This window comes from Chiloscyllium plagiosum, chromosome 17 (genome assembly GCF_004010195.1).
Source record: "Chiloscyllium plagiosum isolate BGI_BamShark_2017 chromosome 17, ASM401019v2, whole genome shotgun sequence".
NCBI lineage: Eukaryota > Metazoa > Chordata > Chondrichthyes > Orectolobiformes > Hemiscylliidae > Chiloscyllium > Chiloscyllium plagiosum.
The window spans coordinates 55,916,466-55,942,597 of NC_057726.1; the positions used below are offsets into that span (position 1 = coordinate 55,916,466).

Consider the following 26,132-nt stretch of genomic DNA (forward strand, 5'->3'; position numbering starts at 1 on the left):
GAGCATGTAAGAGACTTAAATATACACTCTGGTTAGTTGTAGGTTAGATTAGTAGATAGTTGAGTTGTGTTTGTTTTTTTTTCTTTTTTTCGGGTTTTTTTTTTGTTTTGTTTTTTTGTTAAATTTTGGCTATTGTATATTTGAGCTAATTGTATATCAATGTTTATATCTGAGAGTTTTTTTTATTTTTGTAAACTTGTAAAAATGTTAAATTTCTAATAAAAATATCTATATAAAACTGGCTCAGCTTTCCAGCTCAGCACCGTTCCAATGACCTGTCCTACCTCCCCATCCTCCTTTCCACCTATCCACTCCACCCTCCTCTCTGACCTATCACCTCCATTCCCCACCGCCATTCACCTATTGTACTTTATGCTACTTTCTCCCCACCCCCAACCCCCTCTCATTTATCTTCCACTCTGCAGGCACCCTGCCTCTATTCCTGATGAAGGGCTTTTGCCCAAAACGTCGATTTTCCTGCTCCTCGGATGCTGCCTGACCTGCTGTGCTTTGAGCACCACTCTAATCTAGACTTTGCTTATATGGTGCAATTCCATCTTCACAGATTCTTGTATCACTGTATTAAATGTTAAGTGTGTCAAGTAACCCCAATGCAGACTCAAATTCTCTTCAACCTCAAATTAATTCAAATACACAACAATTATTTCAGTTTGTGTGTGTTTAAAAACTTGAATACTTAAAAGCATCACAGGATAGAAGCAAATTTTTTAAAACTGGTTATATATTGTCTATGGACACAGGACCAAAGTCAATGTTTCAGATGTCATTTTGGCAGAACTGGAAAATTTTAAGAGCTGAAACTGGTTTAAGCAAATGTGGGCAGGGGGGGGTGGGGGGGTGGGAAAACAAAAGGGATAAAATGACAAAGGGGTGCTTGTGCATCTGTAATAAGGAGGTGCGCATCTTCAAGCTTACTTTGAACTTAACTTGAACAGCAAAGGAAGCAGAGTCAATGATGACAAAGTGTAAGTGAGGCAGTAAATTACAATAAGTGACTGGATTCTCAAGGTCTCCCTTGTGGGCTGAATTCAAGTATTCCTAAAAACAGCCACCCAACGGATGGTGTCCCCAGTGTACAGATCTATCAGGAATGGCAGTTCAGGATTGCCTATAATTTAAATTTATAATTTAAGATAAGTAAATGGTTATTCCAACTGGATGGGATATTTGAAATCCTGAGTAGTCATAGAGATGTACAGCACGGAAACAGATGCTTCGGTCCAACTTGTCTGTGCCGACTAGATATCCCAACCCATTCGAGTCCCACCTGCCAGCACCCAGCCCATATCCCTCTAAACTCTTCCTATTCATATACCCATCCAGATGCCTTTTAAATGTTACAATAGTACCAGCCTCCACTACTTCCTCCGGCAGCTCATTCCATACACGTACCACCCTCTGTATGAAAAAATTGCCCCTCAGGTCTCTTTTATATCTTTCCCCACTCAATCTAAACTTATGCCCTCTCATTCTGGACTCCACTATCCCAGGGAAGAGACTTTGTCTGTCTATTTATCCTATCCATACTCCTCATGACTTTATAAACCTCTAAGATCACCCTTTAGCCTCCGACACTCCAGGGAAAATAGCCCCAGCCTATTCAACCTCTCCCTATAGCTCAAAACCTCCAACTCTGGCAACATCCTTGTTAATCTTTTCTGATCAAGGAGCTATGAACCTGCACTCCAAGGTCTCTTTGTTCAGCAACAGTCCCTAGGACCTTACCAGTAAGTGTAGGAGTCCTGTTAAGATTTGCTTTCCCAAAATGCAGCACCTTGCATTTATCTGAATTAAACTCCATCTGCCACTTCTCAGCCCCAAGACCCCAAATATTGACAAAAGTGCTAGAACAGCAGCTGCAACAACTCAATTTGCACTGGAAGGTGCTGTGATTGGGAGTGGGACAGGAGATCATTGCAGGCGTTTAAGGAATGGGCTGGGTATCTTGGACGGGACTGCCTCATGAAACTACTGCAAAGGGCAAGGTGTGTATCTGAGTGCCATCATGCTGGGAAGGGGTGCAAATGACAATCCACTGAATGTACAGATTGGTGGAGTGGGAAGTGAGGAAGAGAAGGGTTACTCCTGTATTTTTGGGGGGGGGGGGGGGGGGGGGGGGGAGGGTAAGAAAGAGAGCAGAAAGGAAATCAAAAGACCATGATCAAAGCCCTTATCAACCGCACTGAAATAAATCCTTGGTTAAAAGAAAAATAGAAGCTTTTTGAGGTACTGCTATGGAAGATGGCATTGCCAGAACAGATGCAGCAGAGAAACTGGACAAATGAAATAGAGTTCTCAGAGGAAGCATAGTAAGGAGTGTAGTCAAGGTACTTAAGGGAATCAGAGAGATTAGTCGAAAACTAATTGAGGTATGGAGAGAGATTAGGGATAGTCAGCATGGCTTTGTGAGGGGGTAATTGTTTCACAAACTTGATTTGAGGTTTTTAAGGCAGTAACCAAGAAGATTGAGGACGGTAGAGCAATAGATATAGTCTGCTTGGATTTTAGTAAAGCCTTTGACAAAGTTCCGCATTGGAGACTAATTAGTAAAGTTAGATCACATGGGTTTCAGGGCGAGCTTGCCAATTGGATACAAAATTGGCTTTTGGTAGGAGGCAGAGGGTGGGGGAGGATTTTGTTCAGATTGCAGGCCTGTGACCAGTGAGGTTCCACAGGGATCAGTACTGGGTCCACTTTTGTTCTTCATTTATGTAAATTACTTGGATATGAATATAGGTGGCATGGTTAGTAAAAATTGGTGGTACAGCGAACAGTGAGGAAGGTTATCTAAGATTACAAAGAGATCTTAATTAATTGGGTCAATTGGCTCAGCAGTGGCAGATGGGAGCTTAATTTGGATAAATGCAAGGTATTGCATTTTGGTAAAATAAACAAGGACAGGACTTAATTGTAGGGCCCTGGGCAATGTTGGTGAACAGAGAGACCCAGGGGTTTAGATACATCATTCTTTAAATTTTTGGCACTGGTCGGTAGGGTGGTTAAAGTGTTTGCCTTCATTGATCTGACCTTTGAGTATAGGAGTTGGGACGTCATGTTGAGGATAGTGATGCCTATTCTGGTGAGAGTTCAGAAAAGATTTCTAAGGATGTTTCTGGGAATGGAAGGTTCAGGATATTAAAAAAATAGACTGGAAAGGCTGGAGCCTTTTTCACTGGAGCATAACAGGTTGAGGAGTGACCTTATTGAGGCTTATAAGGTCATGAGAGGCATAGATAAAGTGAATGACAAGGGTCTTTGCCCTAGGGTGAAAAAGGAGTTCAAAACTAGAGGGCATATTATGAGGAGAAAGATTTAAAAAGGACACAAGGGGCAACATGTTTTTATAACACAGAGTGGTTAGTGTATAGAATGAATTGTCAGAGAAAATGGTTGATGCAGGTCCAAAGTTTAAAAGACATTTGGGTAAGTACACGAATAAGGAAGATTTGGAGGGATATGGGCCAATCTCCGGCAGGTTGGACTAGTTTAGTTTGGGAACATGGTCGGCATGGACTGTTTGGACTGAAAGGTCTGTTTCCATGCTGTATGACTGTATGACTCTAATGGATTCATCCTCCAGCCAAAAATGTGCACTAACTGGAAGTGGTAATGGCCATCACACTCATGTAGCTTGCAGAACCATCAGCAGCAATCTCTATTTTTATATTAAGTCTATGTCACAGATGCTTACGAATATCCTAAAGATCTTTAAATTTAGATGTTATTGTCATGTGCACCTGAGTACAGTGACAAAAGCGTCAAATCGCCATTCTCTAGCACCATCTTAGTATACAAAAGACGGGATTAAAAACACAAGCAGAAATAAAAGAAACATCCAAGAGAAAAAGGAAACGTCCAGATCACTCCCTTGCCTCTGGCAGGAGTCTTCGTCACCAGAACAACAAAGCTACAAAGCCTATCCCTCAAATCAGGTGTTCCAAGTTCCCACATGCTGCCACCTCAGCAGTCAGGTAGCTGGGCCATGCCATATCCTGGAGCCTCGCCATATCCTGGAGCCTCGCCACCGTGCTGTAACCATGTCAGCTTTCATCGGCGCCATCTTGAACCCACTGACGTGATTGCTGTCATGAGTCCGTGGTGGGCCGATCGCGGCAATACAGCCACAGCTGAAGACGCAGTGTCCCAAACTGGGCTCAAACCCAACACCAAAGCCACCAGTGCTTCATTTTGGCTTACATTGCAGCCACTACTGCCTCCTAGGACCGTCATTTTAGCAAAGGAACCTGCCACTGCCGACACTCTGGGAAAGAGACCGAAACAGCCAAGAAAGGCAAAAGTAAAAAGAAAGTGTGGGAAGAAAGAAAAAAGAAAGGCAGACGAACCCCAGGCATGAACTTTGATACTCTGCTGCTATCTTAAAATATTTTATCATAAGATCTTTTATCATCAGCAACAAATAAAAGGAAAATGATTCGGAAATTTAAAAAATCTTGAACCTTAAAATGCATGATTTCTGGTTATGTTTTAATACTGAACAAAATACAGAAAGGATTACCATTTGAGAATAAATACCTGAAGCCCTTGCAAGGGAGCTGGCAGTTTAATATTAAGAAAGCTACGGACTAGTTGGTAAGTTCCGGGTACACCACCTAATTGAGCCTGGTGCAGGTTTCCATAGACAGTTGCCATTACATAATTCTTGTAGCTATCAATGGGAACAAAGAAAATAAGTCAGGCAACGGGTGGCACTGAAGCTTAAGTTCCAACTCTTTCATAAGACCTTAGAGAAAGAGTAATCAAATTAAGCTAGTTTGTCACAAATTAATAATCAACAACTACAAAATAGTTCTTAGAACTGCTTCTAATTAGTAATCCTAAGAGATAACATAAACAGGCACATGTCAAATTAGCAACAAGATGTTAACCATTCCTCAATATGCTCTCTCTCACCTCTGCTCCAGAAAATTTAGGGCCTGCCGTACAAACGCCATTTGCATTTCCAAACTGGTCCGGCTCTTCAGTGCATCAGCAGCAGGTACCAACAGCACATCAGTCATTTGCTTCACCATCGCCCACAGTTCAGAAACATTCTGCAATCAAGAAAGTAGTCAAATGAGTACCAAAGTCTTTGATCGCTTCAGAAATAATGAGCTTGAGGCAGATACATTATTTTCCAAGAATGTATCATCATTTCTTCCTGGAAACTTTATATTATCCTAGCAGGTGTTTGTATTGAATTATGTATATCATACCCAAAAGATGTTTTTCATTACATGCCCAGATTTTTGCAATGTTGCACAATTACAGAAAAAATCAATTTCAAGAACAGGCAAAATAATACCTTCCCCAGTCCCAGGTTTTAAAATCTATTTTTATAACTTTTTAAACTCCTTTACATAGCATTTGATTTTATTCTCTAAGCAAAGGGGAAGAATAGCAACCTCTTAAATCAACAACTAGGATACAATGGTACAAAGGGTTGGTAATGGGATTATTCTGTCTTCACTATCTAAGATGCAACAAAATTCAAACACAAATTCATTCCACGGTTGGAACTCTGAGCCATTAAGTGGACTTGTGTAACCAAAACACAAACAAGCTATTTCAAGAGCTTATATTTATACAGGTTATGCTTTTAATGGAATAAAAGGTCTTAAGGTCCAAGACATTGCAGAGAGGGTGAATAACTCAAACAGCACAATTGTAAGCTAAATCAAGCAGTCTCTAAAAGGTTAAAAGATTCTGAGGTTGTAATGAATCATATGAAAGGAAGTGCAATAAAGCTACTGCATTCCTTCAGGTTTGGAAAAGATCTATTATCTCGAAGTCTCAGTGACACCAATCTTTAAAAACATGAATAATAAAGTTTGGAAATCTACGACTGCTTAAAGCAAGCCAATTTGTGGGTATTGTTTAACTATGAATCGCAAAATGTAAATTAATATGATAGCTTAAAGTTTTATATTTGGGTACCTTGTCATCCAAAGATTCAGCTACAGTGCTGCAAAGGTCTCCTAAGTTTGGTTGTAGATGTCCATTCACCACTTTCTCATTATATATATAGATCTACAATAAGCAAAAGAATTTTTCCACATGTTTAAATGCAGTTTTAAGGCGGGTGAATTTTGTTTATTTTTACATTTAAAACGTACAGAATTACACACTGTTTATAGCTGCAGATTATATTTTAGCCTGGATTTTTTTTCTGTTCATTTACAGCATGTGGACATCGCTGACCAGGCCCATCCCTAAATACCCACAGGCCAGTTAAGAGTCAACCACATTGGTATTGATCTGGAATCACACAAAGGCCAGACAAGTAAGAACAACAGTCACCTTCCTGACTTTTTCCAGGTTTCATGATCATCGTTGTATTCTCACTTTTATTGAATTCAAATTTCACCATCTGTCACAGTGAGATTTAAATCTGGGTTTCCATATTAATAGTCCATGATAATATCACAAAGCTATCACCTCTTGAATGCATTTGTAGTGACAGTGAAATTATCAATGTTTACTAGTATTAATAGAATCAGCGGCACAGTGGCTCAGTGGTTAGCACCGCTGCCTCACAGCACCAGGGTCCCAGGTTCAATTCTAGCCTTGGGTGATTGTGCAAACTCCACACTGACATTCTCCCAGTGTCTGCGTGGGTTTCCTCCAGGTGCTCCGGTTTCCTCCCACAGTTCAAAGATGTGCAGGCAGGTAAATTGGCCATGCTAAAGTGCCCATTGTGTTAGGTGCATTTGACAGAGGGAAATGGGTCTGGGTGGGTTACTCTTCGGAGGGTCAGTGTGGACTGGTTGGGCTGAAGGGCCTGCTTCCACACTGTAGGAAATCTAATCTAATCTAATCATGCACAGTTAATGACAGAAATCCAGAAGCTTCTGTCAGTGCATCCTCCTTTCTAAACAGGGTGCACCAATGCAGTCCCCACAATTGGAAACACTTTCAAATCATTGATTTGACACTTCTCCACTATGCAAAGTTTCTTTTTAACAAATCATAAAGTACGCCTTGTTGAATAAGGTGAGATAGAGTTTTTAAAAATAGTGTACCGCGTCATGAATTTTGCTGATCAATCTCTTAGACCTTGAAAAGCTAATTTTATATTTAGTGGATTAATAAAGCTCTGCACTCAGTGATATGTTTTAGTAAATCTTGAAAGCAATCACTTTGCTTTTAAAAAAAGTGTTTTGATGGTTCACCTTCTACCTTGAACTTGTATTTCAAACATTCACTGCATTTTCTACAAAACGTTTGCTTTTTTCCAAACGTATTTCTTACAACGTCCTAGGCCACTTTTTAAAGTTTAGCACATATCACACTGGATCTGAAAAGACTACATGCATCTGAAGAAACATCTGTAGACATATCTCAAGACAAATTTAAACCATGTGAAAATTACTAAGTTAATTGCAAACTTTCCTTTTAGCAAAGACTAGTGCGAACCTTCAAACATGTTCCTGACATTAAAAGTGAATATTTGCACATATAAATAACGTATACACACCTGCCGTGCATATGCCACTTCCACACTGTCCATTGCACTCCGTCCTGGTGGTCCCATTTCACTGACAAAACTTGGCTGTTAATAAAAAATAAGAAACATAAACAAAGCTTTACTAAAGCAAAACAAGTTTTTCATCACCAACCAGAAACATTTTTTTTTAAATGAATGAATTCTTATTCTGTCCTCTTAATTTTGGATTAATAAATGAGAGCCTTTTCTAAGATTAGCAATAATGTATCACTACACTGCTCTTGTAGGTCATCACCTTTTATTGTTGACCGTCATTGCTCCTCTCCAAATCTAAGTAATCTTTGAGGCAAATCTCACAGAAATGAGCAAAAGCATGAAAACTGATCCACGCTTCATGTTTACATAAACTGTAAGATGCAAGATACAAGACACTGCAACTTAGCTCAAAACATCACCTAACATCCACACATTTGTTAACAAAAGGTCACTTGATAGGCAACAGAGGTACAGGATGTTGGGCAATTATCTTTCCTTTCATAGCCAGAACATAGCGTCATCCACTATAGCAATTTAGTGGTGGCCGCAGGAGATACCAGCTTGCTCGTCACAAGCAGGGAATTGATGTGATGTCTACAGTTCACTGCTACCTTTATTTACTCTTATTAGGAAGGATTTGCTTAATTAGCATTTTAGCTGCTTAAACAAATTCAATGTGAAAAGAAGAGGTAAATACCTTTGTTACAATTTTACGTGAAGGATTTGCACACAAATGTATTATTAATATCAATTCAATTTTGACATAACAGATGCAAAGAGTTAGCTAGATGCATTATTTTCAATATATCGTAAATGAGATTTTCTTGCCTATCTTCATTTTTGTGTGGATGTATCATAAAAGCAAAACGACACAGCTTCGGGGACAAAATACTTTATCACAATAAATTGTTTAAAAGTATACCTGAAGATTATCAAAAATGAGAAGAATGGCTCAGAGAGTAGGAATTTTGCAACAAGTAACTTATCGCCAATCTCCCAGTGCTTTTCCACCATCGACAAGGCACAAGTCAGGAGTGTGATGGAATATTCTCATCTTGTCTGGTTGGATGCAACTCCAATAACACCACCAAGGACCAAACCATCTGCTTGATTGGCATCCGATCCGCAAACATTCCAGCTCATTACTTCCACTATCAACGCACAGCGGATACCATCAGCAAACAGCTTCGATTTTGAACTACATCAACGTTTCTTCACAGTCATTGGGTCAAAATCATGGAAACTCCTTTCTTAACAACATAGTAGGTATATCTATATCCAAAGAACTACAGCAATTCAAGGCGGCAGCTAGCCACCACCTTCGCCCAGGCAATTAGGAATAGGCCCAGCCAGATGAATGCCCTCATCCCATGTAGGAATAAATAAGTAAACAAAATCATGACTCTTAGTGTGGAATTAAAAGCATCTCTTACTTTACGTCCTAAATTTCTCAAGCTACCTCTCAACTTACCTCTGCTTCCTGAGTGAAGTCAAGAGCATCCTCCCCTGATGTCAGAAGTGTATGGAGGATCTTCTGTTTCTCATGTTCCCATTCCACCAGCATGGACTCCCAGTGATACTTCTCTGCCATTGCAAACGTCTGTCAAAATATATATGCAGTCAACCTACAGGTGTGATTTCAAGTTAAACTTGAACAGTAAAACCCAATTTCCACTTATGATTTTCCAACCTTTAAGCACAATTTATGAGAAATTGCAGCAGAATAATACTCAATCGTAGGAAGTTATTTTTCACGGAAGTTGGAAATCTGTGCAAGTACATTTAACCTGCAAGATTGAGACGTTCAAACTCCTGAAATGAAGTGAGAACCAGACCAATGTTGTCCGCTTCATAAAAATCTAAAAACCATAAACATAACAATTTAGAAGACCTACAGAATTAAAACATAATAGCAATGCAGTATCAAATTTCAAAGTTGGATTTTAAAATAAATCTGTTTGAATGAATGTTTTGGTTCAATGATAACCTCATTGGGACACATTTAACTACCATCAGTAACCTTGCTGGCATGTCAGAAAAATTAGTCATTGATCGGACAGTGAAAATCTAGTTGAATGGTGAAGCAGGCTTGAGGGACTGAACAGCCTACTCCTGTTCCCAACCTCCTGGGAAGTACGTCTTCACAATCAGAATACAGAATAACTTTCGGGAGACAGTAGTAATGTAAAAGCCTGGAGTAATTAAAGAGGCAGTTGGATGCAGCAAGATTGCGGATTCTTCAGGAAGGCAGGGTGAGCTAGATGGGCTAAATATTGAATCCAGTCATTCAAAAACAAATATTTCTCTTTTTACACTAACAAATATTTTGATCTATGAGTTTTAACAAGATATTTCCTCTTAGCATTTCTTTTTATCTCAAAGCAGAATGAGTTCATTGAAGAAAATACCAGTACACCGTCATAATGCTCAAAAAGATTTTTTTGAGCTTTTCCATTCACCCATGCTTCTACAAACTTCAAAAATATAAATCACAGCCAGGGGTTTTCTTACAACTGTTCTATTTTATTTAATTTAGTTGGCCAATAGGTTTTGCACACCTGCTATCCTCCAAATTTGATAGAAAAACCGAGCTGTTATCCATTTACATCAAATACGCCCTAACTTCTCTCTCTCTGGTTATTGTAGAGAAAATTCTGCATAGATTGCATCAGTAGTGAAAATACCCAAATAGTGCAGCAAAAACTGATTATTCCTTTACCAAACCAAGTAGTTATGTTTTTTTAAAAAAATCACAAATTCAGCACATTTTACTTTCCATTCATTTTACTTCATTTGCAATTCTCAATTTCTGCTATTTTCTGGTTTGAAAGCTACAGTTTTAGTACAGGGATGCTAATCTGAATAGTAGAATTAGAATTCAGAGATACATTATAAAATATGATAAAAGTCTACAGTTCTAACCTGGTTGAGTCAAGAAACAACTTGTGGTGAGCATTTTGGATTTCTCCACTGCTGTGATCTATTCATATTAAAGTTGTGCAGTAAACATAATTTAACCCAACAAACCAGACGCTACATCAAATTTTAATTTATGTGATCAATAAACTAATTTTTACAGTTGGATTAATGATTCCAGGACACAAAACTTCAACTTAAATGTTCTGAGGAAGGGTCACTTGACCTCAACTCCAATTTCTCTCTACAGATGCAGCCAGATCTGCTGAGTTTTTGCAGAAATTTCTGTTTTTTTTTCTGATTTAGAGCATCCACAATTCTTTTGGTTTTTATTCAATTTAAATGTTAATTTATTCACAAACCAGTTTCCACACACCAAGCACTGTTACCGTCAGTATCAGAAAGCAAGGATTCTTGACAATATGAGCTTCAATCCTACAAACATTTGTGACTAATACCAAAGGGTACATATATGTGTGAGGAGTGCTGGGAGCACCCTTTTAACTATATGATCCATTAAAAAAAAGAAACAGCACCCTTCTCAGGGAGATGGTAGTGTAGTGATAATACAACTAGACTAGTGACTCAGAGGGCTAGGTTAATACTCTGAGAACAGGGATTCAAATGCCACCATGGCAGCTAATAAATCTGGTTTTGAAACCTAGTCTCAGTAATGGAACTATAAATGATTATTACAACCCATTTAGTTCACTATCCTTTAGGGAAGGAAATCTGCTATCCTTGTCCTGTCTGTCCTAGGTCTGGAACAGCAGCATTATGGTCAACGTTCAACTCCAAGCCACTCTGTTATAAAGGGTGATAAATACGGTCTTTGCCGATGATGCTCACATCATCTCAAAAGAACAACAAAAATTTTAAATGCCTAAAGTATACTATTTAACATTTTAGTGACAATGTCAAAACCCTGGATTTCATATTAAAATCAAAATTTAACTCAAATTAGTTCATACTTTAGCATGGAGATGATTTGTGGCCACATTTCAATCTGATACCCAAAACAAACTTTGTCTCTAAATTAGATGAACCAGACTGCATGTCAATACAGAGAATTATAAACGCAGGCTCTCCAAATGGATTTTATAAAGTTATTTAATTGCTGTCTTAGCAAATATATGTGGTTAGTGGTCCTGCAGGTGGTGAATGAATTGTTCCATTTAAACCTCAAATTGTTCTGCACATCTTTAAAGATCAATTAGAAATATTAAAAGTAAAATAGTCAACCAACCTTGACACCAAATTGACAATTCAACAGGAATGCCTGATTTTTATTCTTGCACTTCTAACAGTATTTTACTGATCAACTTGCTTTCTAACTTGGAGAAAATTAGGTTCAAAGCCTGTTGGAGTTTTGATCAGCATGATGCCACCATATTTCTATGCAAAACTGGTGTTCTTATGAATTGCCCATTATGAATATTCCAATAACTTTAATATTCAATAGAATTGTTACATTTTATTTGGTGTTGCTCTCAAATACTCCGCTATTGACAAAGTTCAGTTACCATTACAGACATAACCAATGCAAAACTCTGAAGGACACACATTACAGCCCTGGAAATATTCAACATTTCTGTAGAGGGAGAAACATACAATAGTCTAAACTGTCTCTTTTGTTTTGCTAAGTGTCATTTTCAGAGAGCTGTATGAAAAATGTCCTCTCATGGCCTCTAGTCATTTAATATTTCAGTGGCCATCTCGTTCTTTACTCATCAAGGCTCCACTTTCAATTGTGTAGTCATTGTCGTGAGAGCTCTCACCACTGCTGGCATCTTTCTGTGTTCACATTGTGACAGCCATTTTGAAAACCCAGCTCCACAGCATTTAGCCACTGCAAGCAGGAACTGGCCTTCACATACTATGCTACTCTAACATTATTAGCAGGAGTGTGGCTGCGAAAGGGCAAGTTGACACCATGCTTTGCCAACCGGGACCCGGAGTCCTTGCTGGACTAGGTGGTGGAGAGGAGAGCCATACCTTCTCCTCCAGACTTCCAAAGAAACCTACACCAAACTCGCTCAGCTTGGAGATAGCCAGCCACTCTAGTAAATGCAGTCTCTACAGTGAAAGAACACCCAGCAATGTCTAAAAAGGATCACTGACTTTCTGTGTTCTCCAAGTGTAAATGCCACCATCCTCTCTGCCGTTTCACATTCATTAAAGCACGGTCACTGCACACACTTCCCATCTAAGGTGAACAGTTTGCTGCTCATAATTGCATGTAGCATCTCCATTTTACAGCTCTCACCTACCTCAGCCACTCTGTTGTACCTCAACACTGGAAATGTTAAAACATTCTCCCCAAAGATTCTGTCAGACAGGCGGAGTTTTGCCAGCGTTCTCGTTTGTTGCTGCTATACTTCCTACACACTCACTGGCAACAACTCATCACCGTTCCTGCTGTTGCATTATCATGAACTACTCTTTCAGCCACTTTCATTTCACTCAATTCCTCTTCTCTTCTCATTCCAGGAGGCAATGCTGCACTATAGAGTGGAGAGAGTAGGCTGGGTGATATTAGCATCCTCACCCTCCACAAGGAAATCCCTGAAGTGGATCAGGACCACTATTTTCTCTTCCCTTATTCTCTTGCATAGGTGAGTGCCCTCTGTTCTCTTGTGCAGGTGCTAGCACAGCTTCAACCACAAAGAAGCTAGCTCCTTACTCCCATCAGTTTCTCTTCCACCTCAGAGAAAACAGCAACAGATCCTGCAGCCTCCATTAGTTCAGATACGTTCAACTCGCTGAGGTCCCTGGCCGAGTTGGATTCGGGGGCAGGTTCTGGTGAGCACACCTCTGGCTTGGTCCTGCAGCTGGAGGGTTACATTGACGCTGGAGGTCAGGCACTTGCTCAGGCCCAGGCCATCAATGTCCTGTGGCAGTAGTCTTTAATGACTTTGTGCAAGTGTGCAGACAGATTGTCACAGGTACAGCAGGCAGGTTTGTTGGAGATATTCTGTAAACTGGACCAATGTCTGGAGGAAGTGGGTACTGCAGATGCTGGAGATTAGAGTCAAGATTAGAGTGGTGGTGGAAAAGCACAGGTCAGGCAAAAGTCCTTCATCAGGAGTTTCTGATGAAGGGCCTTTGCCCGAAACGTTGATTTCCCTGCTCCTCAGATGCTGCCTGACCTGCTGTGCTATTCCAGCACCACTCTGATCCTGACACCAAAGTCTGGAGGAGTCCACCAATGTTATCAGTACCAAACTGACTGGTACCAACCAGGCAAGCATATATCCTAACATCTCTATAAAGGGTGGTAGCTGCCATGTCAAGTCAGGTCCTGCAAAATGCGTAATGGCTGCCAGAAATGTACAGAGGAACCTTGATTATTCGGCATTCGATTAACCAAATTTCAGATTATCCGAACAAGATCACAAGGTCCCGATGCGTGGCTAGGTTATCTGGCATTTGATTAACTGAATGAAATACTCCCTTCCCCTGTCCTTCAGAAAACTGAGGTTCCTCTGTACACAGAACTGCATTCCATTGCTCTAATCAATGGTACTCAGCATCAACAGCAAGTTGAAAGGGGCGACGAGGGACTTTAACCACATTCTAGGTGGCCCTTTATCTTGAGCTAAGGTGATTTTAGCAGACACTAGGACAGAGTAGGAAGCTCACACAGGCCCTTTCCAGAAGCCTTTTCTCAGAACATTCTAGATGAGTCACATCTCTCCATGTGAACCCTAACTGCAAACCCCAATCCTGTAGAAGTCACCAAGGAAACTAAGCCTGCATCTGTACAGAACATTCTCAGTGTCCACTAGCCACAAATGCCATGGGGCTGTTCACCCAAACCTTTCATGTCTCCGCCCCAGCTAGATGCAGCAGGATGGCAAGGGAAAAAAAAGCCCTCTGAAGACACACAGACAGCATGGGGATAGTTCTTATCTCTAGAAATATATATGCAGCTTAGTCACTGTGTGACGGACTGTCATTTTAGCTTAAGGACCTGGTTAACTAGATTCTATATCACCGTTGAACCAGATGATCGCACATCCCATTGAGGATAGAAGTTATAGTGGTAAGATGTTGCTCATCTCTGAACAGCATTCTGGACAGCAGCAGATATTATACATCCTACATCCCACATCCCTTACGTTCACAATACTGCCAAGACCTAGCAATTTTAACAAGGAGACACCAATATCAAAGTTAACTTGAACACCTTGTAATAGGCCCTTGCCTCCATTTGTTGCTTGGTTGGGATTTGGTGGAAGAGTGCATGTTGTCCAGGTCGCATTCTTGTGTGCGAGTCCCAATCTCCGCCTTCAAGTCAAGAGTCCCCACCCACCCTTCATGCCAATCTTATATTTGCAGTTGCTACTTCACAGTCATTATCGCCTCCACTTCAGAGTGTAACGACACTAATTCCCACACTTGAATTTCCTACTTCCTGCTACAAAGCATGGACTTGACCCCGATAATTCCTCCTGACATGTGCTACCCAAACCAAATGGCCATGGCTTAGCTCTGAGACATCTCAGAGGGACTGCCCTGACTGACCACTGACTGGCGACTCTAATACTCCTCAGACTGACTGGGCCTGATTCGCAGGTCAGATCATGGCCCAAACTATGGACTAGAAAATATTAGGATCCTGATCAGATCAAACACCACATTAACAGCAGCAAAACCCCTGGGTGGAATTCAACTGAGTGTAGCCACACCCTCAAATGATCACAGTCCCCATCACTCAATTAAGGACTACTCCTTTACAACTTTCAGTCATGCCCCTTTAGCTAAAGCACATGCAGAGCATTTATTATGGAAGCAGCAGGCACATGTTGTAAGTGTGATATCGATGTAAGACTGTGCCATATAGCAACATGGTCACTCTCTTGACTACTTGGTGATATCAATCACAACAAGGCAGCTGCCTTTCTACCTGTGCTAAGAAGCAAGTTAATGCAGAAATAGTGAGCCTCTATGTTCTGAAATGAAGCAGCAATGTGCTAAAAGATAAGGTAGACATGATGAGAATTTCCAAGTGCAGAGTCAATGATTACTAAGAAAGCCAGCTACGATGTGCCCTGTTCAGGTGCACAAGATGGCCATGTGTGTGGAGTGGCCTGGCTGGAACTCTGCAAGATGAGTGCCCATGGGCTTCAAAATGCAGTGGTGACATGCTGAAGTGCCTCGAGTTAATCCAAGACAATGATGTAGGAAGGCTGGCGATTTGCTACGGCCGACTTCTGTGAACAAAGAGTACAGACAGTCAATGGCCATGGAGATACTGCTGAACAAAGCTGAAGATGGAAATCCAGAAGGGCAAGCAGTCAGCTGCATCTTGAAGGTAACCAGTCTGACTTTCCAAGTTGAAAATTACTGCCATCTAGTTTCTCACCAGCGCCCTGAGACAACTGCAAATTACATATAAATAAGGTGGGAATGCAGATGAGATATAAATACTTGAAATAAGGACCTTGTCACTAATGAGTAAAATTCTCACCTCGTCATTAAAACCTGAAGGGAAAAATGAGACTATTGCTGTTGAGGATTGGCGTTTTCCCAATCTCAGTTCTTCCTGTAGCCCAAGCCTTCTAGAGCTGGGGATACTTGATCAAATGTTTCAAATTGAACATGACTCTCTCCCTCCATCACAAATGATATCCAGCCCAACTATTATGTATACACCTTTCACTGTGGTGTCACATCGTCTAAGACTAACTTTTATTTTTGACTTTTCAAAAGTAAAAATGAGTACCATTGATCACATAACCTTCCGATGGTACTCAAAACAAGTTGAAAATCTGGCTACACTTGGAAGTAAACCAAAGGACAACAATGCTCATCCTTACAATAGGCCATGAACATGCAGAAAATGAGAAGTAGCACTAATCAATATTAACATATCCTTTCAACATCATAGCTGTGTGCATTCAGCTCACAGTATTAGGAAGGGCACTAATTAAATTGCGGTGAAAATTACATCATCTGCTAAACTACATAATGGGAGGTTGTTCAAGTTGAATCATTTTCAAAAAAGTCAAACCCTGAAAGACGTGACTCGGCGACAGCCAATAATCCCATTTTTGGGAAAGATTGTTTTTTGCAGTTATCAGGGCATGACTTCCAATCACAGTTGCACTGCAGACCCACAGCTGCTAAATTAGGATTGGGACGCTAACAGATTCCAATACAAATAATATTGGCTGTAATAACTCAGGAAGCCTGACTGGAAAGGATTTTTTTTGTAGAACACCAAAATAGAGATACTATTTATGGCATACACAAGCTAGTCGCTGAGTGGGACAGACAGTTCTGTAGACCCATAGCTGGGTCTGCTTAATAGTTTTTTAAAATCAATTGGTTTACAGACGTTATTACACACTGCAGGAGCAGGTGGGACTTGAACCCAGGCTTCCTGATTCAGGTGTATGAACACCACCACTGCACCACAAGAACCCACTGTGTCAGCTTCATATTCCTTTTTTTCCTCAAAAGATCTGGAAGTATTATCACACAAAACCAAACAACTTCCCACCACCAAAACATTTTTGTTTGTTTTTAATTATTAACCATCACTAATAATCACCCGTGCAGCCAATTAGAAGTTTACATGCAAAGGCAATTATGGGCAATGCAGGCCATCAAAAGTGAGGGGGAAACTGCTAAGGAGAGCAGGAAGGGACTAAACCAAAATGGAATTCGAGTGGGAAGTAAAGCACTGTATCCCCTGTAGTGCCCACCTTGCTGTAAAGACATCAAGAACACTAATGGATATTGCATGCTCCCTCTCCAGGGACACCCATGTATAAACATAACTGCAAAACAGGAGCAGTCACTGGGTCTGTTTTTTTTTAAATCAATGTTTCTAATCAATCTGTTCACAAATGTTATTACACACCTCTGGAGCAGGTGGAACTTGAACCCAGGCCTCCTGACTCAAAAGGTAGGGAGACTACCATTGTACCACAAAGGATTCAAGTAACAAGTTATAGCAGGGCTGCTGCCAAGGGAACTCACTAACAAGCTCCAGAAGGACATTAATTAGCGACCCTCCTTATAGGAATCATCATGACCCTCTTGTGGCATGGTATCATCCCTATCCCTGGACTGGGAGGCCCATGTTCAGGTCCCACCTGCCCAAGAGTTCAAGAGTATCTCTGATAAGTTGATTCGAAAAACAGGTTAAATTAAAACTGTCAGGGTTATCACAAAGATTCCCATTGGAATCAAATCTGAAGACTGGCTAGCTAATTCAAGCACTTACAAAGCAATGAGCTCCAGCTCTTTATGAATGAGAAACAATGATCACAATATTGGAGATCAGATTTACACGAGTACCTTTTGAAACTGCTCCCAAGCACATGAACTCTGAAGCCAATCACAGGGCACCCCAGATCTTCTTAAAACTTTGGGTCAACTGCATTAATTGCCTCTTGGATTGTCATACAATTTTCACCTGCAAGATACTGGACTTCCATTCAATTATTTCAAAACCACATCACAGAATCCCCATAGGATGGAAACAGGCCATTTGGCCCAATATGTCCACACCGACCCTCCGAAGAGTATCCTACCCATTCCCCGACCTATGCACATTCCTGAACACTATGGGCAATTTAGCATGGCCAATTCACCCAACCAACACATCTTTGGACTGTGGAAGGAAACCGGAGCACCCGGAGAAAACCCATGCAGACACGGGGAGAAGGTGCAAACTCCACACAGACAGTCGCCTGAGGCTGGAATCGAACCCGGGTCCCTGTGAGGCAGCAATGCTAACCACTGAGCCACCATGTTGACCTGATGGTATTCCAAAGAAAGATCACCGGTCTGAACCATGAACTCTCTTGCCCTCACTGCAGTTACTGCCAATTCATGGTAATTACATTTTCTGTTTTTATTGATGAAATCATGGTGAATAAAAGCTTTTCTTTTACATCTTGTGGAGCATGGCAAAAATATATTCCTTTCTGTTTTAACTTCCACTCCAATACCCATCGGTCTCCAGTTATCTATTAAAGACATAAAACGGTGATACTCTATGCATCTTCTACTGGAGGATGAGATTTACGATGTGCAGCTTCAGGAAATCTAACATCAGTCTACAGTTGAGCACTGCCATCACAGATCTACTGAAAAACAATTTATTTCAACTTCATGAAGGAACAGTGCAGCCCATTGGGTGTCCTTTATTCCCAAATTTTACACAGCACAAATTTATTGTTCAGCAAAAGTGCTGAATCTGAAATGGTAATAAGGACAGATTACAGATCAATGGTATAGAGTTACTACATGAAGGATATAACACCCACTAAAGTTCTGGTTAATTAATCTGATATTTTATTGCTTATCCGTTCACGCATGCTCATAAGCTGCTTAAAAATAAACATGATTTGGAGATGCCGGTGTTGGACTGGGGTGTACAAAGTTAAAAATCACACAATACCACGTTATAGTCCAACAGGTTTAATTGGAAGCACACTAGCTTTCGGAGCGACGCTCCTTCATCAGGTGATTGTCACCTGATGAAGGAACGTCGCTCCAAAAGCTAGTGTGCTTCCAATTAAACCTGTTGGACTATAACCTGGTGTTGTGTGATTTTTAAAAATAAATATTCCATTTAATTGAAATAAATAAAACCCACTTTTAATCCATTGTATCACAACCCATCAACATTTGTTGAGACAATATTAAAAAATCCCCATTTCTTAGAACAGGACTTTTTGTTGAGGGATGATTCCATGGGTGGTGAAGGGATGTAGCCATTTGTCAGGTGAAGGTTGTGACTGTCAGTGTTAGTATTTAGAAGGACATGTTAACATAGAGGGATTAGTTAAGTACCTTTGATCTAAACTTTCAAAAAAGAATTTAAAGTCATTGCCTAGATACTTATGCGGGTTTTTTAAAAAAAAATAATTATATGCAGTAACATTAGAAGATTAGCAGGAGGAGGCTTGGACCATTCAGTCCTTTGAGCTCACTCCACCGTTCAATAAAATGACAGCTGATCTGAACGTGATTTTAAACATCCACTTTTACACTTTTCCCCCATACCCCTGGACTCCACTGTAAATTAAATACCTATCCAATTCAACCTTGAACATATTGAAGGTTCCACTGTTCACTGGGGAACAGAATTCCAAGCACCAAATCCACAAAGAAAACCTTCTCATCTCAGCATTAAATGGATGACTATTTTGTTTTAAATTGTGCCCCGCCTAGTTCTAGACTTTTCTGAAAAAAAAATGCTCTCAGCATTTAGCCTGTCAAGCCTCCTCAGAATTGTGTGTTTCATGAAGATGATCTTTCATTCTTCTAAACTCCAACAGGTAAAGGATCAACCTGTTCAACCTTTCCCTACAAGTCAACCTAATGAACCTTTTCTGAACTGATTTCAATGCAATTATACATGTCAGAAGTAAGGAGACTAAAGACTGCCCGTGATAGTCTAGAGTTCAGTCCCAACACTGCCCTTTACAGATATTGCAGGACTTCCAGACTTTTATATTCCACTTCCTCCTAATAAAGGCCAACATCGCATTAATGACTCACCTACATGCTGACTTTTTGAGATTCACGTTCAAGGACACCCATATCTATAGAACACTGTGATAGTTTCCAGTTAAATAATATTCTACTTTCTTATTCTTCCTGCCAAAAAGTGAATAACTAACCACATTTGCCCACATTATATGCCATCTGGCAATTTTTTTCCCATTCACTTAACCTATCTATATCTCTTTGCAGACTCTTTATAAGCTCACAACAAGTACTGCTGCATATCTTCGTAACATTAGCAAATATGGTTAGAATACAATCAGGTTCCTTTATCCAAGTCATTAATGGAGATCAAATAGTTGATGCCCAGCATGGACACTTTGGCTCATCATTACTAACAGCTTGCCTTCCTCAAAGTAACCCATTTACTCCAATTTCACGTACTAAAGCAAATTCTGCAGATTTCAGAAATCTGAAACAAACATGGAGAATGCTGAGCATCTCAACAGGTCTGCAGCATCTGGGTAAAGTACAACTATTCTTACATTAACCGGACTTAAAACTATAACAATTTTTCAACACAGATACTGCCAGATCTGCTGAGTTTCTCCAGCATGCTCTACGTTTACCCTAATTGCTTCCTGTATTCTATTGAGTCCTCCATCTAGAGTAACATATCACCCACAACATGCTGAGCTCAATGTATGCTGTAACCCTTTATCTGGAACCTTACCAAATTACTTTTGCAAATCAAATTGACAACAGTTACTGGCTGCTCTATCCAGCCTGCATATTACATCCTCAAAGAATTACAATAAACTTGTCAAACAATTACCCCTTCATAAAATGTGTTGCCTCTGATTATATTATGATCTTCCAAATGTCGTGTTACTACCTCTTTAATAATGGATGCCAGTATTTCCCCAATCATATATGTTAAGCTAATATAAATGTTAAAGTAGCATAAAATGCATATGTAATATAAGACAGGGATATCATGCTAAAACTATAGAAGACATTAGTTAGATCACAGCTAGAATATTGTCAACAGTTCTGGTTCCTTTATCCAAGGGAAGATACACTGGTATTGGAGATAATTCAGGAGAGGTTCACTGGGTTGACCTGGGGAATTTTCTTACGAGGTGAGATGGAGTAAGTCGGGCCTGTACTCATTGGATTTTAGAAGAATTGATAGGGATGATACAGAAGAGTTGTTTCCCCTTTGGGAGAATCTAGGGCCACAGGGCATAATTTCAGAATATGGGACTGCCCGTTTAAAACAGAGACAAGGGGGATTTTTTTTCTCTCAAACAGTAGTGAATCAGCATAATTATTCACTGCAGAATTCGGCAGAGGCTGTACATTCTAGATGGAGGTTGATTCCTTTACTGATTAAAAATCTAAGGTTATGGGATGAAGACTGGAAAGTGGAGTTGACTGTTTTATGGAAAGCCAATTCTATGATCTCTGCCAGCATAATTTCAATGAACGTGCACTGTTGGTTGACTGAGCATTATTTCTTATTCTAATTTTGTGCCAAGTAAAGGGGCTGCATTTATAGAAGGTCTCAATAGTATCTGATGCCAAGTCAACTGATAGGGTTTCTCCTCCACCCTGCTTTACTTTCTTTTTTTTTTAAAAAATTGTGTATAGCTCAGCGAGGGCTCCTGCGTGTTCAAGCAGCTAAGGTGTTGTCAATCAGTCTCAGCAGCACCTACCTCTCCCCATAGGGCTGCTGAGGTCACAAATCAGCTGATCCTCTAATTAGACTGCCAGCAATGGGAGCTCACCCAGAGTCTTTAATAGGACCATAAGCACAAACAAGGTGCTGGCTAATCAGGAGGCTGTGGCTTGGATGATGATTACACTGATCTTGCTGGTGTCTGGCATGGGTTTGGAATACCCTTTTGGTCATGACTTCAAGGTCCCAACGTCCAAGGAAAGATGCAATATTGGTAAGAAACACAAAATTGTTGTGTTCTACTAAAAACGTGCTGACAAAATAAATGAGACAAATTGAAAAAGGCCAAACAGGTTTTTATTAAAAACAAATCTTAAATTTTTAGCATCTTTGACACTGAACCTAGTCATGGCAGCAAGAGTTCTGCAACTGACTTGAAAATGTTTAAAGACCGGGAATGAGAAAGACTTCAAGACAAGTCAATAGCTTTTAGCTCTCTGGCGACCCCTGCTGGAAAGTACACTTGCATGGATGCATGAAATAAGGAAACACTGGGCTTAGTTACGATGCCACTCAGCGGATCAATATTTTCTCTGCACACAAGAATGACAACTTGACTCAGCTTTCAAAAGGCTAACAAGTGCCAGTCAAAGCATGCCAGTAAGAGCAAGACAGCTGTTGGAGAGGAAGGATCAGAAATATTCTGCTTTAACACAGCCATGCCAGTAACAAATGAGGCCATTAAAGATATTTCAAATCCTGTGTCTATAATTTGGAAAATGAAAATATCAAACAACAAAATTCAGCTAAATTTGATTTCATTGAATTATTAAATGTTTAAAAATCAGCAAAGTTCACTAAACTTTACTTCATACTTAAATTTCACAATTTTATTAACAGAGACTGAACTGAAGTGTTAAAGAATGTGGCAATATTCACTTTCAAACATTACCACGTTCCAACCTGTTGTCTCTTTCATACACTGTATTACAAGTGGTTTTGAATATCTCCAAAGATTTTCAGACTCAATGTATTAAATTTAGTGAAAGGAAACAGAATTCATCCCTTAAATGAAGATGTCTAGGCCTTTGGCCCAACCAACTTCAACAACAACGATGTTACCTGAATGGAGCATTTCATCTATGAACAGCCTGATCAGCTTGGGTTGTTTTCTTTAAAGTAGTGATTGGAGGTTATAAAATTATAGACAAGGTGGATTGAAAGGAGCTGTTCCCCTTAGTTGAAGGCTCAAGAGAAAAGAGGCATACTTTTAAAAGTGTAAGGAAGAAAGTTTAAAGGAACGTGACGTACATAGATTCAACTGAAGGGCCTCTTCTCTACTTTATGATTTTATGAACAGTATAATTGTGTTGAATTAACAATTTACAATGCAGCAAGGACTTCATTTGCCAGCTCAAGTACAATATGGTGAGCCACCTAGAGACTTTATACAGAACTGAATGCTGCTGCCATAGACTAGACCGTGAGCTCATGCGCCACCAACCGCAGACACTCAAATCTTCAATCCTGCTGCTGTAATAGGATGTATCCATTATCATTCTACCAACACTGCCATTGTGTACAGTTTTAGATCTTCAAAATGGTTGCACACTGCATAACACAAGAATATAGCTCAGTTTGCAAAAAAAAGGGCCAAATCTTTTGATTCAAAAGTAAACCAAAATCAAGTTTATTTTGACATTACTATGAAAGATATTCAAGCTTAATCTTTTGAATGTAAGCCAAAACATTGTTATTTTATCAGAGGCCGAGAATAATTGAAAACATACATGGCACATATGTAGCCTCAAATTGTTTTGTTTTGACAGGTTGATCAATTCCAACAAAGTAGCATTTTGCAGTCTGATCGCCTTAATATACAGTATTAAAATGTTATAGCCAAATTTTATTTACCCTCTTCCTGGACTCTTCAATGGCTGACAGCAGTGCATTATCACGCTCATTCTTCAGAAAACCCTAGAGGGTAAAGAAAGTCACATCAATGCCAGTGCTTGAAATGCTGTCACACTAGGTTTCACCACGGTATGAACTAACAGCACATTGCTGCACAGTCTGCATAATTAGTAAATCCAGAGAAAGGTCTTAAAAAATCCATAGCATATGATCAACCTGCTGAAAGCAGTTATCCACAAACGCCTTGAACAATCTATTTCGTACACATTCTGCACAACGATGAAAAATTTAAAATTATATTCTGCTAAATCATTATTATTTGATAATGTAGCCCAATAGGAATGCTGAAATACCTTAAGAATTTAATCAGGGGTGCTTACCATTAAATTTATATCAGAGAGTTGTGAATTCAGTCTATTTAGACAACATATTCTGATCTATCACTTCATATTTGTAACAAAGTCATTCTGGCATGCACAAAATATTATTATGGAAAAATGAGGAGAAATGGCAGTTTCCCACAGCCCCTCTCTCTCTCTGCAGGCATCTCCTTAACCTGCATGAAAATATACTGTCAATGACAAGCGAAAAATAATTCTAATTAAATCTATCTTCTTCTTTGTCGTTTTTCACCCCGAAACTGTGCAGGGTGTCTTCATTCACTGTCCCCATTTCTTTGCAGCATGTGCTCAATGGTGCAGCAATCATTCAAAAGACCCCACCCCATCTCAGAAGTCTGTTGGACAATGACTTATGGCTTTGAATAGCAATTATAAAGGATAACACTGCAAAATTGTGGGATTTAAATTTACTGAAGGAAATGGTGATTTTAAATGACCACTTCTTCCATTTCAAAATATTAAGCACCAGATAAAATAACTTTAGTGCTCCATATCTTTATCAGTTTTGTACATTTCTAGGAAAATTGCAATGTGGAAATGCAAAAAAAAAAGTATTGGGTTAATAATTAATATAATTGCATGTTCTCCAAAAAAAATTTATCTACTCTAGTTCTTCCTTCATACAGAGGTAGTTTTTCTTTCTTAATCTTCCTAATATACTGGAAGCAAGAATGGAGAAATGGGTTCAAACTGCAAACAGGCAATATATGACGCAGTTACTTGACACACCCATGTCTTCAGAGTCAAGTCCTTTGAAACAATGGATAATTAGAATATGTTTGAATGGATACATTTTAAAACAAAAGGGAAGAGTGCAGACAAGACACAGAAGACAGTCACAATGCACAATCATATGTAGGCAAATAAAAGTTAATTACAAGCTTTAAATGACCATTTTACAAACCCATACGCTAACAGTAATATTTTGTAATTCACATTTATAACCAACTAAATGGAGAACAAATTCAATTCAATTATTTCTTGCAGATGACTAAATGACACCAAGATTAATCAACTCTAAGTTATTGTCCATTTGATTATAATAAAAAATTGCCAAACATTTGCATTTGATTTTTCTAAATTATAAAAACATCTGAAACTGTTCAAACCTTGCATATTGTAACTCAATAATTAAAGTGAGATGATGCATTTCACACAGCTATTTCTTTGCAGAGTGCTGTTAAAATTAGAATTTTCACTGATGAACTTAAAGCTTAGGCAAATTTAAGAAACATCTTCCCGTTAGCTTTCCTAATTTACTAAACTGGGGAAAATAGTTCAGTACTAAAAATAAGAAACAAGCGACCACAGAGGAGAGCAAATTCAGCATTAGCAGTCTGAGCCTTCGGTACAGTTTACTTCTGTCCATTGGGGAAGACTGAGAAACAGGGGGAAAGTGAACAGATCACTTGAAGTGTATTAGGGAGCAGGATTAACACGACTGGTCTAGCATCCATACAGCTGCCATTTCCAGTTGTGAACAAGGTCGGACAAAGAATTGCTTTTAAAAGCTCTCAAAAGAATATGTCCCAGTGTTAAGCAGTTTAAAAATACTTAATTCAATTAGCCCATTATACTTATTAGTGAGTAAACTTCACGAAACAGAACAATTGAAAATGGAAACTGATAAGCATACGCATTACGAAGCTTGCGAATTCAGGCGCAGCATGACCCCACCCTAAATTAGCCATACATTGGTTCTTCGATGGTCAGAGCATAACTAAATACATTTAAAAATCAATTTCCTTACCTGGAGAATGAGACCGCTGTTTACATATATAAAGAAAAGGAATGTAAATGGGTTCAATGGATGCACCTGATGGAGTTTGTTCGCTCAGATATACTGCAATGCTCTACTTAATAATATATCTAAAGTACTCAAGGTTTTCTGGGATGCTTCATACTCCTGATCAATTTCTGATACTGTGTAACGTATATCTCATTGCTATAGATTCCCTTGTACAGCAAAAAGAGCACAAAGATTCTTAGAACTGTTGATACAGTCAACAGTCCAGGAGCATAAATAACAAGCAGCTCAGTGTCTAGGGAGCTGAAAATCAGCTGAGTCTATTTCAGGAGTGCATGCACCGCAGTTCACCCATTCCACAGCACTGAAAAACATGCATTCTATAACCATCCAAGCAGTCTGAAGCTGGCTGCTCTGATGTGTGCTATGATTTTAGGGTTACACTGGATTTTTTTTTATTGTTAAAGGACTGTACCATATCAATTTGATGTGGGGGGGGGG

At 39.6% G+C, this 26,132-nt stretch overlaps 1 protein-coding gene across 2 annotated transcripts in view; it reads right to left on the minus strand.

Annotated features, from left to right (window-relative positions):
- The window catches only part of nup93 (nucleoporin 93), a 120,627-nt gene that overhangs the window by 21,137 nt on the left and 73,358 nt on the right, over positions 1-26,132 (minus strand). Inside the window, exons 1-7 of one of the 2 annotated variants that reach the window (XM_043707164.1) lie at positions 25,635-26,033; positions 23,484-23,546; positions 8,973-9,101; positions 7,496-7,570; positions 5,956-6,048; positions 4,933-5,072; positions 4,555-4,687 (exon numbers count right to left, since the gene is read on the minus strand). In XM_043707164.1, the coding sequence (XP_043563099.1) occupies positions 4,555-4,687; positions 4,933-5,072; positions 5,956-6,048; positions 7,496-7,570; positions 8,973-9,092 (561 nt within the window). In that variant the 5' untranslated portion in view covers positions 9,093-9,101; positions 23,484-23,546; positions 25,635-26,033. Of the gene's footprint in view, positions 1-4,554; positions 4,688-4,932; positions 5,073-5,955; positions 6,049-7,495; positions 7,571-8,972; positions 9,102-23,483; positions 23,547-25,634; positions 26,034-26,132 lie in introns of those variants that run through there. The other variant, XM_043707163.1, reaches the window with a different exon arrangement.